General features: G+C 45.1%; 1 protein-coding gene across 3 annotated transcripts; it reads left to right on the forward strand.

The window, feature by feature from the left end:
- The first annotated feature begins 1,148 nt into the window (after nt 1–1,148).
- On the forward strand, nt 1,149–17,812 carry LOC309533846 (prostaglandin G/H synthase 2-like). 3 transcript variants are annotated; one of them, XM_082225493.1, is made up of 10 exons: nt 1,149–1,285; nt 1,745–1,861; nt 3,234–3,377; nt 4,962–5,105; nt 6,249–6,430; nt 9,942–10,025; nt 11,505–11,751; nt 13,171–13,457; nt 15,216–15,363; nt 17,333–17,812. In XM_082225493.1, the coding sequence occupies exons 2-10, from the start codon at nt 1,789–1,791 to the stop codon at nt 17,734–17,736; spliced, it is 1,713 nt and encodes a 570-aa protein (XP_082081619.1). In that variant the 5' UTR covers nt 1,149–1,285; nt 1,745–1,788; the 3' UTR covers nt 17,737–17,812. The 3 variants fall into 3 exon arrangements, with proteins under 3 accessions (XP_082081619.1, XP_082081618.1, XP_082081620.1); XM_082225492.1 differs by lacking the exon at nt 1,149–1,285 and having other exon boundaries at nt 1,653–1,861; XM_082225494.1 differs by lacking the exons at nt 1,149–1,285; nt 4,962–5,105 and having other exon boundaries at nt 1,655–1,861.
- Nucleotides 17,813–18,244: the final 432 nt, after the last annotated feature.

Here is an 18,244-nt window from a genome sequence, read left to right on the forward strand (position 1 = left end):
CAGCCATTTTCTTTGTGTGTTCTCTGTAAGATTTCAGTCAGAGTCAGTCTGCCTCCGATGTGAGCAGTATGTAATCTCAAACTGTTTGGAACCATGTTGTTTATGAAGAAGTTTATTTTAACTCAGTAAAGCTCAGTGCAGTTCTTTCAGCAGTGGGCAATTCTTTCAGCAATATCCTGCCCTAGTGAGCAGCTGCCACATTTTACACCAACTGGCACTTCCGGATCAGTCTTAAAGGCATCCCCACATACAGAGAATTGCAGCAATCCAGTCTGGAGGTTACCAGTGCACAGATGGCTGTGGTCAAGCTTTTCTGTGCAGAATCAGTCACAGCTATCTTAATAAATGGAAGGGGAAGAAATGGAGGCAGTGAGAGATTTTACTTTCTTGGGCTCCATGATCACTGCAGATGGTGACAGCAGTCACGAAATTAAAAGACGCCTGCTTCTTGGGAGAAAAGCAATGATAAACCTAGACAGCATCTTACAAAGCAGAAACATCACCTTGCTGACAAAGGTTAAAGCTACGATTTTCCCAGTAGTGATGTATGGAAGTTAGAGCTGGACCATAAAGAAGGCTGATCACCGAAGAATTGATGCTTTTGAATTGTGCTGGAGGAGACTCTTGAGAGACCCATGGACTGCAAGAAGATCAAACCTCTCCATTCTGAAGGAAATCAGCCCTGAGTGCTCACTGGAAGGAAGAAAAAGAAGAAGAGTTTGGATTGATATCCCGCTTTATCACTACCCTACGGAGTCTCAAAGCGGCTAACATTCTCCTTTCCCTTCCTCCCCCACAACAAACACTCTGTGAGGTGAGTGGGGCTGAGAGACTTCAGAGAAGTGTGACTAGCCCAAGGTCACCCAGCAGCTGCATGTGGAGGAGCAGGGAATCGAACCCGGTTCACCAGATTACGAGTCTACTGCTCTTAACCACTACACCACACTGGCTCAGATCCTGAAGCTGAGGCTCCAGTGCTTTGGCCACCTCATGAGAAGAGAAGACTCCCTGGAAAAGACCCTGATGTTGGGAAAGATGGAGGGCACAAGGAGAAGGGGACGACAAAGGATGAGATGGTTGGATACTGTTCTCGAAGCAACTAACATGAGTTTGACTAACCTGTGGGAGGCAGTGGAAGACAGGAATGCTCTGGAGTCGGACACGACAAAACGACTAAACAACAACAATGCTGAAGCACAGCAAAAAATGGAAAAGAAGGGAAGGCACACAAAATAAAGACTGTCCAGGGCATTCCTTGCAGCTGCTGGGATCTTCTAGGCAAAGGGTATGCCTACTGCTGCCTCCCCATCCTTCTACAGCCATACCATAAAATGTGAAGGATGCAGTATCAAAGTAAAAAAGGCTGAATGTAATGTGAGAGCAAATATAAACTAATAATATCAAGCAGCAGTTAATCTATTGGGATCTAATTCATTAGCACTAGTTCATGGATTTTTATAAGACTCTAGATCAGCCATGTCCAAAATCTGTTTTGGGGGCCTAATCCGGCCCGCCGGTTGGTTTAATCCGGCCCCTGGCCCCTGTGGCAGTTTATTTTTTCCTGGGGAAAAATCCTAAAAAAACCTCAACAATGTCAATCCTTTAAAAAGCTCGACAACTTTGGTTGGCCCTTTGGTCGGCCCTTGTGGCCCTTCACTTCATCAAATCTGGCCTTCTTTGAAAAAAGTTTGGACACCACTGCTCTAGATCTCACTTAACTGCACACCTCTCAATTCCCTTTCAGTTAATCCATGCTGCTCAAATCCATGCCAAAACAGAGGAATCTGCATGACAACAGGATTTGACCATTATGAATGTGACTGTACGTGGACTGGTTATCATGGGGAAAACTGCACTACACGTACGTATTCCAGAAAGTTACACTTGCACAATTAACATTTGGGAGAAAAACCATAGTCCAGTGATGTAAAGAGCACATCATTTTGCACAGTGTTGGTTCAAGTTAAAAATGGGTATAAAAGAAATTCTGGGACAAGTTTGGGGCAAGTACCTAGTACTCTTTGGTAAGGGAACTCCTGTAGATATTTAAAATCACAAAATTTGTAGCAAAGTAAGCATGGAAATATAGGCTATTGGACCTTTAAAATGTGCCCTTTCAAGTTCCTTCAAAAGTTCCACTTTTTCTGCAGCATAGGAAAAGACCACACGTTTTTTGGTAAGTTAAAAATGGTTTTCTTACAAACTCTCCAAAGGTCAGATTCATGAGCTTCAGAAAATTGCACAGGCAATAAAGCTTGGCTTAATTACAAAGTGATGAAGGTTCCTAAATTACTGTAGTGGTCTGGCACCCTCAAACTTTGTAATGACCGCTCCACGCTTAAAACGGGGGGCGCCCTTTGCGTGGACGCGTGCAGCCCCTGGATCTGGAGCGGCTCCAACGCGCGGGATCTGGGGACTCCGCCTGTCCACGCAATAGCTAACCAGTTGAACTAATTGGTATAGGAACTCAATAGTGGTTTCTGTGAGCCATGTGGTTTAAACAGGAGCAATCAGCTCAGACATCCCTACACGCTGAACTTCTCAAATAGACAGAGGGTGAACAAAGGCTTGATTACCTCGTTCCTCCCAAAGTGAGGGGAAGAGGACATATTTAAGGCTGGCAGGACAGCTTGCTCTATGGTATTAACCCCTTCATGTATTAATTAGACTTAAGCATGTTAGTTATATGAGGCTGGGTATCCCACAAATAGCTGGTTCCAGGTTCAATCTCTGGTGGCACCAGGTAAGGTAGGGAAAGACTCCTGTTTGAAGCCATGGAGAGAGGCCACTAGTCAGTGAAGTTATTACTGATTATCTAGAGCAGAGTTTCCCAGACTTGGGTCTCCAGTTGTTTTTGGACTACATTTCCCATCAATCCTTACCACTGGTCCTGCTGCCTAGGGCTGATGAGAGTTGTAGTCCAGCTGGAGATACCTTAGTTTAAGGTAGCGTCAAAGGTTTTAAACAAAGGCTTGCCATATTTCAAACCAGGACACCCTGAAAATTGTTGAGTTTTTAAAAGACAAATCCCAGAGTTGTTGCACTCCCCGCCCCCTGCCGCAAAAGCCCCAAAATCATCATTTTTTTTTATTTACTTGCCTAATATCCAGGACAAACATCCACCTTTCGCAGATTCTCCCTGGACGTATGGCGGTCCAATTTTCTTCAGTTCTTATTTGCATTTTTTTCCAAGAATGTTTTTCCTAATTTTCATTGCACTTCATTCCTTGCAGCGGAATTCTTTACTTGGCTGAGAGCGATGCTGAAACCTGCTCCAGCCACAGTCTACTATCTGCTCACTCACTTCAAAGCAGTCTGGGATGTAATCAACAACATCCCTTTCCTCCGCAACACCATCATGAGATACATATTGATGTGTAAGTAACCCCTACCTTTCAATGCTGTTCTTACAGAATAGTCCTATACGCATCTACTCAGAAGTAAGTCTCACCGAGTTCAATGGAGCTTGCTGCCAGGTCAATGAGTATTGGATTAGAGGCTTAATAGTGGGGACAGGTATTTACCTATACTGTACATGTCTACTCCTTGAGAAGTAAGTCTCATTGAGTTCCATGGGCCTTATTCCCAGGTGAACGAATATAGGCTTGGAACAGGAGGTCAGCTATATATATCTGAGCTCTTTGAGGTACCATATGTTGACTACAATAGTTGTCATTTCTATACATATTGACCTAAGGCAGTACAGTGGTGCCCTGCAAGACGAATGCCTTGCAAGACGGAAAACTCGCTAGACGAAAGAGTTTTCCGTTTTGGAGGTGCTTTGCAAAATGAATTTCCTATTGGCTTGCTTCGCAAGACGACAATGTCTTGCGAGTTCCTGCTGGTTTTTTCCCCTCCCCCCTTTTTCTAAGCCACTAAGCCGCTTATCAGCTGATCCGATCAGCAGATAAGCCGCTAAAAGCTGCTAATAGCTCTACTAGCGCTAATCCGCTAATCCGTCAATGGGCTTGCTTCACAAGACGAAAAAACCGCTAGACGAAGAGAATCACAGAACGGATTCTTTTCGTCTTGCGAGGCACCACTGTAACTGAATTCTACCCTCTAAGCTTTCTAATAAATGGCATTATGGAAAGCAATAGCTGAGTCAAGAGTCTTCCTTTTCATACCTTATGTGCAATTTGCTTCTTGTGGAAGATGACAGCAAAAGTGAAAACTCCTCTTGAGAAGTTTTTGTACAACACACATTTAAAATGAGCTTTGTGGTCTGTATAGCTGTCTGTACTTCTGCGAGGGAAGTTGGGGATCTTTCTCAAAGGGTTTTGAGCACCCTCATCTGATTACAAATTTCAGGATTCTCCACGGGGTTTGACAGTGGTATGTCCTCTCACTTTCCTCAGTGGGCAGTATCACAGCCAGGCCACACAAGTGATCCAGCAAATGACAGGCCTGATCACCTGGCTGCCGGCTATTGGCCAATGCCAGCAGACCATGGATGGACATTCCCCTGGCGGTGGGCCCACCTGACCAATGGGGATAGTTGGGTCCACTCCCAGGGGTAGTTTAATTGTGGCCTGCCCAGCAGACTCCCCTGCCTTGACAAGAGGTTTTTGGTGTCATAATTTTTTAGAGTTGCTATGGCCCCAAAGATGCAAAAATGCAAAGAGTATAAAATTGAGAATGGGCTTATCATCTCACATCACTTCTGAAATTTGAGTTGCTGTGGTCAGATCATTAATTGGTGAGGTTTAGATCAGGCATAGGCAAATTCTGGCCAACCAGATGTCTGGGACTTCAATTCCCATCATCCCTGACCACTGGCCCTCTTAGCTAGGGATGATGGGAATTGTAGTCCCAAACATCTGGAGGGCCAGAATTTGCCTATGCCTGGTTTAGATCCTCTGTGAAAGCAGACTGTATATGAGTTATCACTGCTTAGGTCACACAGTCATTAATTGCTTGCCCTGAACATAATTTCTTTTATTCATCCCTTGGCCATCTAGCAAGGTCCAATTTAATAGAAAGCCCACCAACGTATAACAGCCGTTATGGTTACAAAAGCTGGGAAGCCTATTCAAATCTTTCTTACTATACCAGAGCACTTCCGCCGGTAGAACGCAGCTGCCCAACTCCTATGGGTGTGAAAGGTAAGAAGGAGAAAAAATCTGAATATGTGAAGATAAGAGAAGATGAAATATTATTCCTCCCCTATGCTACCCTGGTCTCCCCCCTCAATGCAGTGGTCAATCATGTCCAGGGAATACCTCAGAAGGGCTGAAACATTAGAAAATGTGTCAGAAGGAGAAGCACAAGATGTCGAGCATTTGCTACATCATAAATCTTCACATTGAAAGGTTTTGTCTTACTTTGTCAAATAAGAAGAGGGTAGGCTTTTAGTGGATGCTAGCAAGTGGTGCATTTGGGCATATAAAGGTAAAGGGACCCCTGACCATTAGGTCCAGTCGTGACCGACTCTGGGTTTGCAGCGCTCATCTCGCTTTATTGGCCGAGGGAACCGGCGTACAGCTTCCGGGTCATGTGGCCAGCATGACTAAGCCGCTTCTGGCGAACCAGGGCAGCGTACGGAAATGCCGTTTACCTTCCCGCCAGAGCGGTACCTATTTATCTACTTGCACTTTGACGTGCTTTCAAACTGCTAGGTTGGCAGGAGCAGGGACCGAGCAACGGGAGCTCACCCCGTCGTGGGGATTCGAACCGCCGACCTTCTGATTGGCAAGTCCTAGGTTCTGTAGTTTAACCCACAGCACCACCCGCATCCCAATTTGGGCATATACTGGCAACCAAACTAATAACAAACGGGTTTAAACCAGAACTATATTCAGCGTACTACTTTAGAATTAGACTAGTTCCAAAACACAAAGAAGCTATCAGCATTGTACATTTGGAGTTTAACATACGGTACAATTGGAGTTTTGCATATTTACATTTCCCCTGTCAAATTCCTGGAGGAAAGACCGCTCCCCACATCAAATGGGGGGGCGCCTTTTGCTTGGTCGTGCGCAGCCCCCTGGATCCCAGTGCGGCTCCCGGTAGTACGGCTGGTTTCACCCTCCCCTGGCTAGATACCTGGGGGTCTCTGCCTACCTCAGCCAATCACCCAATCCCACCTGGGGAGGTGTTGCCAAGGGATCGGCCAGGTAGGGGGAGGGACTGCCCTGCCCACACAACAGAAGGTGAATCTTACCTGTAGGAAAAAGGAAACTGCAGCAGCTATTCTGTTTCCAGTACTTACAAGTGTCAGAAAAATAAATGATTATTTTACATCCCAGGCAAGAAGAAACTCCCAGAGTCTAAACTCGTTGTGGAGAAAGTTCTACTTAGGAGAAAATTTATTCCCAGCCCTCAAGGCACAAATCTCATGTTTGCGTTCTTCGCTCAACACTTCAGCCACCAATACCTCCGTACAGAAAAGGACAAAGGACCAGCCTTCACAAAGGCCTTTGGGCATGGGGTAAGCTGGTTCGCTATTACAAAGTAGAACTGTTATGCATTCGAGGGTGTGGGACAAATACAATCTCTAGGCCTTATAAATGTTAGAATTCAACTAAGGCTTGGAGGTGCCAAGCTATGTGCTAGACACTTTTCTTTCTTTTTCATAATTTTTATTAAATTTCCTGTTTTTCATTTTTCACTTAATCAACCTTAAAATATCATTGACTTCCCTTCTCTTCCCATGGTTCCTTTTGCATAATGCGCACTCATACTTGATAATGTGGGTGCCCTTTGTGGGATCGCGCATGGTGCTACGGTTTCCAGGGAGCTTACTGGCAAACAGGGGCTGCCTGCCTCTCAGTGTTAATTTTTGGAGGTTCATGCCCAGCCTCATTTATCAAGTTTCTTGCTGGGATGTGGGGCCAGCTCCATTTATAAATAGGGGGTGGAGCCGACAATAGCTAGGCAGTCGGCTCTGGAGATTCACCCTCCCTCCCCTCCCTCTGTTTAATGTTTACAGGTTAACTTTTTTTTCCTGTTTAGCGGGCGCTGCAACGGTCTTTGACTGCTTGTTGTTGAAGGATGGGGAAGAAATTTTCCTGCATTTTGTCTTCCCCATAGCTGTTCATCACAACTTTGGTGGTTATGGCCTTGGGTGGAATCCTTTAGTCTTTTCTTTCCTATGGGGTGTGTGGGTGAAGGGGTGACTCACCCCCCTGCGGTGGCGATTCCAGGGTCCCCTCTTAAAGGGGTTATATATATGGGTGTCACTCGCCATACTCTGAAAGGTTGTCAGTGAACTACCCTGCGTGTGGGGATATGGGCTGGGCTGCCTGCTACACTTACATCTCACAGAGCACCCTCATATCCCATTTACCCTGATGAGCCCCAGTTCCCCCCGGCTGGGGGGCTGGGAGGGATACATGCCCAAGGCTAAGCCAAGGTCTTCCTACATTGGAAGTTTAATAAAGTTGTGGCCTAATTATTAATTCCAGAGTCTTTATTCCTTTCTTATGATCCCTGGGAGCTGGGGCTGTTGCGCCTGGTCGCGCAACATAAATCCCTACATATTTTATATAAACTACACCATTCAGTATCCCATTATTACATCAATCAAAGCTTATTTACACTGTTGAATTTATCTTAACGCTGCCCACATTTCCAAATATACACAATTTCCTCCATATATTCAATAAACGTTTTCCAATCTTCTCTAAACCTATGCTCTTCTTGTTCTCTTACTCTGTGTTAGGTCCGCAAGCTGCACACATTCCATCAGTTCAAGTTGCCATTCTTTTTTAGTTGGGACCTCACTTGTTTTTCCATTTTGGTGCTAACAAAACACAAGGCTCAGTAGTGGCATACATAAATAACCTTTTTTGACACCTGGGAATTTCAGGCTGAATTATCCCCAACAAAGAGGACTCTGGTTTTTTTTTTGGGGGGGGAAGTACTTTTAAGCATTTCTTTCAATTCATTATGAATTATTTCCCAATACTCTTTTACGCTTTTACAGGTCCACCACATATGCTAGAACGTAACCTCAGCCTCATTGCATCTCCATGTGCTAGACACTTTTAATCCCCTGGAATCAGCAAGTGTTAAAAGATAATTGTATTTTAGTGTTCCGTTGGAAGCCGCCCAGAGTGGCTGGGGAAACGCAGCCAGATGGGCAGGGTATAAATATATTGTTATAATTATTATGCCAGGCTAGCCTCCTGGGTCGAGGTAAAAGCCTGGGAGATGTGTCATTAAGAAAAGAAGGATCAAAGTGTAGGTTAAAATGGTGAGAGTTAGGAATTGTGTGACCAAGACACAAAACAGAAGGCAAAGCATGATGTCTGACATCTGTCTAAACTTAAAGCTACGGCTATGGGAGAAGCAAGACTCTTTTGGGGTGTTAATCCTGTGAGACCCTCCATCATAGGCTCAGGTTGTATATATTTGTAAATAAGCCTTATATCATAAAGATGCCACAGTTTCTGCTCTGCCTCATTTCCAAAAGAAAATATGGACCCTGGAATCTTGTACTGCTGGAGACTGGGGTGGCATGCAACACAATTTCCATTAGTTTCTTCCAGCGGCGTAGCGTGGGTTGTCAGCACCCGGGGCAAGGCAAGTAATTTGCGCCCCCTAACCCGGGGCAAGGCAAGTAATTTGCGCCCCCTAACCCGGGGCAAGGCAAGTAATTTGCGCCCCCTAACCCCTAACCTGCCGTCGCTGCCAGCTTCTTCTTGCTGCTGCCTGGGCTGGGCTGGTGTGGTTCTCTCCCGCGCTCAGCGCTGCGCTGGGCGACCGCTGCACTGTCCCTCCCCCAGATAGTCCCTCGCTCTCTCTCCGCACCGCACGCCTGGCACCCACCCCCTCCACAGTGGGCGGTGACCCAGCGGCTCGGATCAGATTCGCACAGCCAGCACTGCAGTGAGAGAGAGTGAGGTAGCTGCAAGTGCGAGCGCCCCCCCCCAGATGTTGCGCCCAGTGCAGCCGGCCCCCCCTGCACCCCCCCACGCTACGCCACTGGTTCCTTCAAGAAAGCAGGAGCCCTTCTTAAGAACCGTGATTACAATGATATGTATCACCACCACCCTGTGTTGTGCATCAGATAAAAACCAGTTTTATATGCCAGGGATCATTCTATATTTAACCCAAATACAGGCACGCAATAGCAAAACAATTTTTCTATAAATTAAGAATATTCATGACGTTTTTTGAGGATTGACCAAACTCTCTCCTCCATTGTACCCTCACTGCAGCATATATTGTTCTGAAACTTTTAGAGGGAGATGAAGGCAGCCCTGTTTAGGGAAGTTTGTAATGTTTGATGTATTACAGTATTTTAATATTTTTTTGGAAGCCGCCCAGAGTGGCTGGGGAAGCCCAGCCAGATGGGTGGGGTATAAATAAATTATTATTATTATTATTATTATTATTATTATTATTATTATTATTATTATTACTACTACTACTACTACTACTAATTTTACTGGACGTTTATGAAGTGTTCAACTTTCTTTGGGCGACAACTAGTATATTTAAGTAGAATTCTGTCTGTGTGTGTGTGTGTGTGTGTGTGTGTGTGTGTGTGTGTGTGTATATATTTGCTTTCGTAGATTTTCACGGGTACAGGAATGCAGGTTTTGGTGTCTTCGGGTGTCTTCCCGTGTAAGAGTCGGGGTGTCTGTGCGACGTTTCGACGAGGTCTCACTCGTCATCTTCAGGCTGGTGCTTTCGGCTTCTTGTTACTGGAACAGAGCAGAATCTGGTGTTTGAGTTCCTATAAATACTGTTGAGGGGTGTGGTGTATAGCCATATAATGACAATAAAGATATTATATATATATATATATAAAATTTTTAATTATTTTCTTATAAACAGCTTTTCCATTGATACAATAACCAACTTAAAAATCCTTTTTGCTCTGCCAAGCTTATTTGGTCTATTTTGTAAGGGCTTCACCCTGAATCTATTTGTTTCTCTGTCTCATCTGTCAAATTAAAAATCAGACGTTCATGTTCCTATCATTTCAACAGGTCGATCTAAATCATATCTATGGAGAGAATTTGGATAGGCAGCTGAAACTCAGACTGTTTAAGGATGGGAAACTGAAATTTCAGGTTAGTTTGGACTTTTTCTGAAAACGCTGCAGTGCGTTGAGAAAAAGAGAGATTGTATTTATGTTAAAGTACTTACTTGGAAGAGTGGTGTGTTCCCTCTGATGCAGAGAAGCCCCACAGACATTTTAGTAACTGCACCAGCAACCATTTCCCCCCTAGATAACTATTTAAGGAGTATAGACTATCACAATGCCACAATCTCACAAAAATCTCTGTACTTGAAATCCACTGGTTACAGACTCCGCTAACCCAAAAATAGTACCTCAGGTTAAGAACTTTGCTTCAGGATGAGAACAGAAATTGTGCGGCGGCAGGAGGCCCATTTAGCTAAAATGGTACCTCAGGTTAATAACAGTTTCAGGTTAAGAACGGACCTCCAGAACAAATTAAGTTCTTAACCCGAGGTACCATATAAGCATATTATATTTATATAATATTCTCTACACGTACGATTGTGTCGCTGCTCACCCTAGTAATAGGGTTGTGAAATTTGCAGATGACACAACGTGATTGGGCTCATCTCTGAAAGGGAGGGTGAAACGGACTATAGAGATGAGGTGGAGCGGCTGACAGAGTGGTGCAGAGCTAACAACTTGCTCATAAATACACGGAAGACAAAGGAGCTTGTGGTGGACTTCAGGAGACAGAAGAGCAATGTCCAGCCACTTTTGATTGATGGGGTCTGTGTGGAGAGGGTAACAACGTTCAGATTTTTGGGCATTGAATTACAAGAGGATCTGTCCTGGAGTGTCAACACAAGGGGGCTTGTGAAGAAGGCGCAGCAGAGACTGTACTTTTTGAGAATTCTAAGGAAAAACCATCTTCCGCAGAAACTGCTGCTTGCCTCCTATCACTGTGCCATTGAGAGCGTGCTCACCTATGGCTTATGTGTGTGGTACGGAAGCTGTACTACCCAGGACAGCTTGGGGTTGTGCAGAGTTGTTAAGGCAGCAGAGAGCATTGTTGGCTGCCCACTCTCCACCTTAGAGCAGATTTATGCCACAAGGTGCCATAGGAAGGCACTGGACATAGTAAAAGATCCATCGCATCCTGGTCACTGTCTCTTCGAGCTCCTGCCGTCGGGACGGAGATACAGGACGATGAAGACAAGAACGAGCCGTCTTAAGAACAGCTTCTTCTCCAGAGCGATCTCGGTCCTGAATGGGAAGCCCGGACTTTGAAAGTCATCTAATCTTCCTTGCCGTATTATACTGTATTGTTTTAATTAGTGTTTTTATAGTTGTTTTGATTTTGTGTGGAGTGCCCTACCTGGGTGGATGGAGCAGCCAAGTAATTTCGTTGTCCCCGAGAGGGGGCAATGACAATAAAGATATTATTATTATTATTATTATTATTATTATTATTATTATTATTATTATTATTATATTTGAACTGGATTTTACTATTCTTGGCTGAAATTCAGTATGATAGAAGATTCTATATGCTGCCATGCTCATTTATTTGTTTTTTTAATTACAGATGATCGATGGAGAGATGTACCCACCTACGGTCAAAGAAACTCAGGCAGAAATGATTTATCCACCACACGTCCCTGAGCACCTGAAATTTTCTGTAGGGCAAGAGGTCTTTGGTTTGGTTCCAGGGCTGATGATGTACGCCACGTTATGGCTCCGGGAACACAACCGGGTCTGTGATATTCTGAAGGGCGAGCATCCGGAATGGGATGATGAGCAGCTATTCCAAACTGCCCGGCTGATCTTAACAGGTAATTCTTACAATTGCTCATGGTTAACACACAATTACTTGATGAAATTTTGCTGCTGCTAAATGTGGCGATGGCCATCATCTAAGATGTCTTTAAAATGGCCGAGACAATTTCATGGGAGATAGCTCTATCACCGTTTGTTGACTATTGTTGATTCTGAGCATCTCAGGGACATTTTGTGGGCCGTCGTTGGAAATGTAGTGCCAGACAAGATGGACACTTGGATTGATCCAAGAGGACTGTTCTTCCATTGCGTGGACAGGCGGAGTACCCAGATCCTGCACGGTCCCCCCGTCATGTGAATAACGACTCAAGACAATGTGCTATGGGATTAAATTGGCCACAACTTTATTAAATTTCAAATGTGGGTAGACCTTCGCTCAGGCATTGGGCGTTCTCCCTCCCCGGTCCCCCGGTCCCTCAGGGTTATCCAGTGTGGGGGGGGGATGGGCCGGCTCTGGAGAACATATGTTCAAGCAGAGATGGCCGCCCCCGTAACGCCGCCGCCGCAGGAGGGAGCAATGACGACCTTTCGGTGTACGGCCAAAGCCTCCCTTCAGAAAACCCCTTTAACGGGGAACCCTGGTATCGCCGCCGCAAGAGGAAGATGGACAAAAGGATTCCGCTCAAGGCCTGATACCGCCAAAGTTGTGACATTTTGCTACGGGAAAGGCAGAACCTGCCAATGCAGGGAAATTCCTTTCCGGCCCTTTAACAGCGACCTTAACGTAGCAGCGCCCGCATACCTGTGAAGAAAAGTTAACCTGCAAAACCTGTGAAGAAAAGTTAACCTGCAAAAGAAGACCTTAACTGAGGGTGGGTAGGGTGGGAGAAGCTCTGGAGCCAAGTGAGGATTCCCAGGTAAGATCCTCCCTCTATTGTGTGGGCAGGTAGTCCCTTCCCTACCTGGCCTGGTCTCCTTGGCAACGCTTCCCCCAGGTGGGATTGGACAACTGACTGAGGTAGGCGGAGACCTCCAGGTATCCCACCTGAGGGAAGGCAAAGCCAAGCCTATGCTGATGGGGCCGCTCCAGATCTAGGGGCTGCACGCGTCCACGCAAAGGGCGCCCCCCATTTTAAGCGGGGAGCGGTCATTATTCAATGTTGTTGTGACTTTTAACTGGGAGCATGGCATTTCATAGCAAACTTTCTGTTTGCCTGCTGGATTTTGGTTGGCCTGCTGCAGATTTGGTTAGGGACTTAACATTGCACTGGAAACAAAACTAAAAGATTTGACTTTATTGTGGGACAACAGGAGCGACCATCAAGATTGTGATTGAAGACTACAGCCTGAAAGCGAGATGAGTGCCACACCCCATAATTGCCTTTTTCTGGACTTAACCACTCAGGGGTCCTTTACCCTTTTATTGTTTAGGAAATGAAAAGACTGGCTGACTTTTGTTTTCTGTGGGGAAACAGGAGAGACCATCAAGATTGTGATTGAAGACTACGTACAGCACCTGAGTGGCTACCACTTCAAGCTGAAGTTTGACCCAGAGCTGCTCTTCAACCAGAGATTCCAGTATCAGAACAGAATAGCGGCAGAATTCAACACCCTTTACCACTGGCACCCTCTCCTCCCTGATACCTTCCAGATTCATGACCAAGAGTACACATACCAGCAGTTCATCCATAACAACTCCATCATGTTAGAATATGGTCTTTCCCACATGGTGGAATCCTTCTCCAAGCAAAGGGCTGGAAGGGTAAGAATATATTTCCTACTAAGAAATTGCATAGCCTTCATCTTGAGGCAACATGATACAACTGTCCTCCTGTATTGTAAGTCACCCTTGTGTCTGAAAAGCCTTTAAACGCAGAATGATTATCAGTGGGGCCTTCTGAGATTTGGTGAACAGTTTTGCAGTATATGCAGCTTTCTCTGTGGCAGCAGCTTTTCTTGCTCTCCTGTTGTTTCATTTTCTGACAGAAGGCTGAATAGCACAAGCAATTTTACATTGTAAATCAGGAGATGAGCGTTCAGTCTTTTACATTTGAAATCTGGTTGATTTCAAAGGGGCCAGAATTTCCTATGACCTACTATTCCATTTGATCCGTTTATAATGCAACAAAGCTCTGGTCAGACCTCACCTGGAGTACTGTGTCCAGTTCTGGGCACCACAATTCAAGAAGGACACTGACAAACTGGAACGTGTCCAGAGGAGGGCAACCAAAATGCTCAAAGGCCTGGAAACAATGCCTTATGAGGAACGGCTAAGGGAGCTGGGCATGTTTAGCCTGGAGAAGAGGAGGTTAAGGGGTGATATGATAGCCATGTTCGAATATATAAAAGGATGTCACATAGAGGAGGGAGAAAGGTTGTTTTCTGCTGCTCCAGAGAAGCGGACATGGAGCAATGGATCCAAACTACAAGAAAGAAGATTCCACCTAAACATTAGGAAGAACTTCCTGACAGTTAGAGCTGTTCGACAGTGGAATTTGCTGCCAAGGAGTGTGGTGGAGTCTCCTACTTTGGAGGTCTTTAAGCAGAGGCTTGACAACCATATGTCAGGAGTGCTCTGATGGTGTTTCCTACTTGGCAGGGGGTTGGACTCGATGGCCCTTGTGGTCTCTTCCAACTCTATGATTCTATGATTCTATGATTCTATGAAATGCACAATAGACATGATTAGTTTCTCTACATATACTTATAGAAAAGTAGCTTTTATCACTGAAGTAGCAAACCTGTTCACTATTCTGCTTGAAGGAACTTGCATGATGGAATGTTCCTCAGTTTTCTCTTTTAAAAAATGTTCCTTCTGTATACAAAACCAGAAGTTGTGGAGAAGAATTCAAGTCTAGTATTTTCCCTGAGGTTTTCTTTCTGTCTGAGAACTGGACTCTGAGTTTAGTCTCAGTGAGAACATACAGCTCTGTCTGAAGTAACCAAGTTTAACACAGTCATCTGTGTTTTCTCTACTTCTCCATTCTACCCAAAGGAAGGCCAACTCCAAAAGCTCACATTCCTATTTTTGGAACCATGGTGGCAAGGCTTGTAGGTATTATGGAACGCCATGCCATACTTGTGCCAACATATACAGCATTTAAGCTCCATTTTGTTACTCACAAAAGGGACGTGGGTGGCGCTGTGGGTTAAACCACAGAGCCCAGGACTTGCCAATCAGAAGGTCGACGGTTTGAATCCCCGTGACGGGGTGAGCTTCCGTTGCTCAGTCCCTGTTCCCGTCAACCTAGCAGTTTGAAAGCACGTCAAAGTGCAAGTAGATAAATAGGTACCACTCCAGCAGGAAGGTAAACTGCGTTTCCGTGCGCTGCTCTGGTTCGCCGGAAGCGTCTTAGTCATGCTGGCCATGTGACCCGGAAGCTATACACCGGCTCCCTCGGCCAGTAAAGCGCGACGAGCGCCGCAACCCCAGAGTCGGCCATGACTGGACCTAATGGTCAGGGGTCCCTTTACCCTTTACCTTTTTGGTACTCACATTACTCCATTTCTTTGATAACAGGTAGCTGGTGGGAGGAACATCCCTGCTGCAATGCAGAAAGTAGCAAAAGCCTCCATTGAGCAAAGCCGACAGATGAGATACCGCTCTATGAATGAGTATCGGAAGCACTTTATGCTGAAACCCTTTCAGTCATTTGAAGAGCTCACAGGTAAGACTTGTCCTCTACTTATAGAAAAACAAGAGCTTCATTTTGGGGGGCAAGGCTGCACAGCTTAGAGATCAAATTTCTGCTTTGCATGGGGATGTTTGGGGTCCAATTCTTGGCATCTCCAATTAAGGGACAGCAATTAGCAGGTCCGGGATTGTGTAGGCAGCTAAAGGCTAGATGCTCCAATGGGCTGGGTTAGACTAGGTCATAGTTCAGTTCTATGCTGCCTCTCATCCCAAAAGGCCCTCAAGTTGGCACTCAAATGTTCAAATCCAAATCCAAGATTCAAGCAATATAACCAATAAATGAATTACTCAGTGTGTCGAGAACGCTACCAGACTTTTAGAAGACTTTTAGAAGACATCTGAAGGCAGCCCTGTTTAGGGAAGCTTTTAATGTTTGATGGACTGTTGTATTTTAATATTTTGTTGGAAGCCACCCAGAGTGGCTGGGGAAACCCAGCCAGATGTACAAGGTATAAATAATAAATTATTATTAGTCCTTTCACGTGGACTATCATTCTGTCCTGCCAAATCCCCACACATGATTCTGTTCTGCGGGGACTTGGAAGCATTTTTCCGCCGTTTATGCTGGAAGGAGTACTTTCAACACACACAAGAACAAGACAAAGTAGAACAAACAACATCTTCACAACACAACACCTCTCAACCTACTAGGGAACAACCACCACGCTCCCAACACATTAATGAACAGAACATTGACCATCAACTTAAAAAGAGTTACACAAAAAGGGACTCCACATGGACCCCTCCTGATGGACTAGATCTGTACATCGATTGCTTCCACCACAGAAACCAAACGGATATGACCAGAAAACACCATCGCTTACCACCAGGTTTACTACACCTATCAGCCAATCACCCATTCCCATCACTCTTCTGAGTAATACCCCTCCCCACCCTCTCACTATATATAAGGGTCTGGTGACTTCTGTTTCAGTGTATCTGAAGAAGTGTGCATGCACACGAAAGCTCATACCAATAATAAACTTAGTTAGTCTCTAAGGTGCTACTGGAAGGAATTTTTTAAAATTATTATTATTATTAGTTTTTAAAAAGTGTTGAGTTCCTGTAGAAAAGCTCTGTTGTCTTTTATTAGAGATTGGGTAGTTGCAGCCCCTCCACTGAAAACATGTACTGTCTTTTCAAGCTGTAAGGTAAAAGGTAAAGGGACCCCTGACCATTAGGTCCAGTCGTGGCTGACTCTGGGGTTGCGGTGCTCATCTCGCTTTATTGGCCGAGGGAGCTGGTGTATAGCTTCTGGGTCGTGTGGCCAGCATGACTAAGCTGCTTCTGGCGAACCAAAGCAGCACACGGAAACGCCGTTTACCTTCCCGCCGGAGCAGTACCTATTTAACTACTTCCGCTTTGACATGCTTTCAAACTGCTAGGTTGGCAGGCGCTGGGACCGAGGAACGGGAGCTCACCCCGTTGCGGGGATTCGAACCGCCGACCTTCTGATCGGCAAGTCCTAGGCTCTGTGGTTTAACCCACAGCGCCACCCGCGTCCCTCAAGCTGTAAGGAGAGATGCTCAAAAGAGAAACTGCATATTCTAAGGATGGAAAGGAAGAAAACAGAGGTTGTGGGGAGTCCTAGGAGATAGTTTTCCATAAGACTATTCTGTGTCAACCACAACTTTCCTTGCAAAGATTTGTAATATGATTCATTCATTCTTCTGTCGCTGCATTGACTTTCTCCCTGTTGATGCAAAATTTATTCAGGATTGCAGAGCTTGGCTTCCCCACCATACTATTTCTATTTCATGGCAGCTTTTGCAACACTAATGAGTCAGGGTCTCTCCCTGTCCTCCTTTGTAAGGCAACTTCCTTTCTTATTCTCAGAACCTCAAGGAAGAACCCGCCAATGATTTACAATCATATACAAAACCAGCCCCCCAACTGCTGGAGATTCCTTTCTTAACCATGATTTTTGCCTCTTGTTATCACAGGAGAAAAAGAAATGGCTGCAGAACTTGAAGAACTCTATGGGGATATTGATGCTATGGAGTTCTACCCAGCTCTTCTTGTAGAAAAACCATATCCTGGAGGTATATTTGGTGAGACCATGATAGAAATTGGGGCACCGTTCTCTTTGAAAGGTCTCTTTGGGAACGCTATTTGCTCACCAGAGTACTGGAAGCCCAGTACCTTTGGAGGCAAAGTTGGCTTTGACATAGCGAACACAGCCTCCATCCAAAACCTTATCTGCAACAATGTGCAGGGCTGTCCTCTCGTGGCTTTCCATGTCATAAACCCTGCAACAGCAGCAGCAAATAATGTCAGCACCTCCAGCACAGCAAGAGACAAGACTGGCCCACCATTACGATCAAAAGAACAGTTTGCTGAACTATAGGGAACAGTGTTTTGCATATTTATTTATTTATATCATTGCTGCTGCTGCTGCTGCTGCTGCTGCTGCTGCTGCTGCTGCTGCTGCTAACAAAAACCACTTTAACAGCATGTTCTGCTTAGATCTGCAGGACTGAACCTTTCAGTTTTTAAGAATATCTACTGTACCAGAAAGATGTATTCCAAAATGGATCAGGGCATGAGATATGTTGATTAAACTTGAACAGAAATGATAACTCTGCCTCTTAAACTTGACAAGAAGGACCCTAAATATGGAACCATTTTAGGTGTCTAGAAGTGATATTTCATGGAACAATAAATCCTGTTATTAAATCATGCTAAAACCATTCCTTATTAACTATGCAGTTTGAAATGAGATCTAACAGCCAAATGGCTGCTTTCTAAACCCATAAATTGCCTTCAGCTGTTGCAAGTGGTGAGGGGCTTATGCTTCCTCTTTTCAGTTGTGAGAAGTGGAGTTCCAGATCCCATCTAGGGCTCACAAATGTGAT

This window comes from Podarcis vaucheri, assembly GCF_965113315.1.
Source record: "Podarcis vaucheri genome assembly, chromosome: 6".
NCBI lineage: Eukaryota > Metazoa > Chordata > Lepidosauria > Squamata > Lacertidae > Podarcis > Podarcis vaucheri.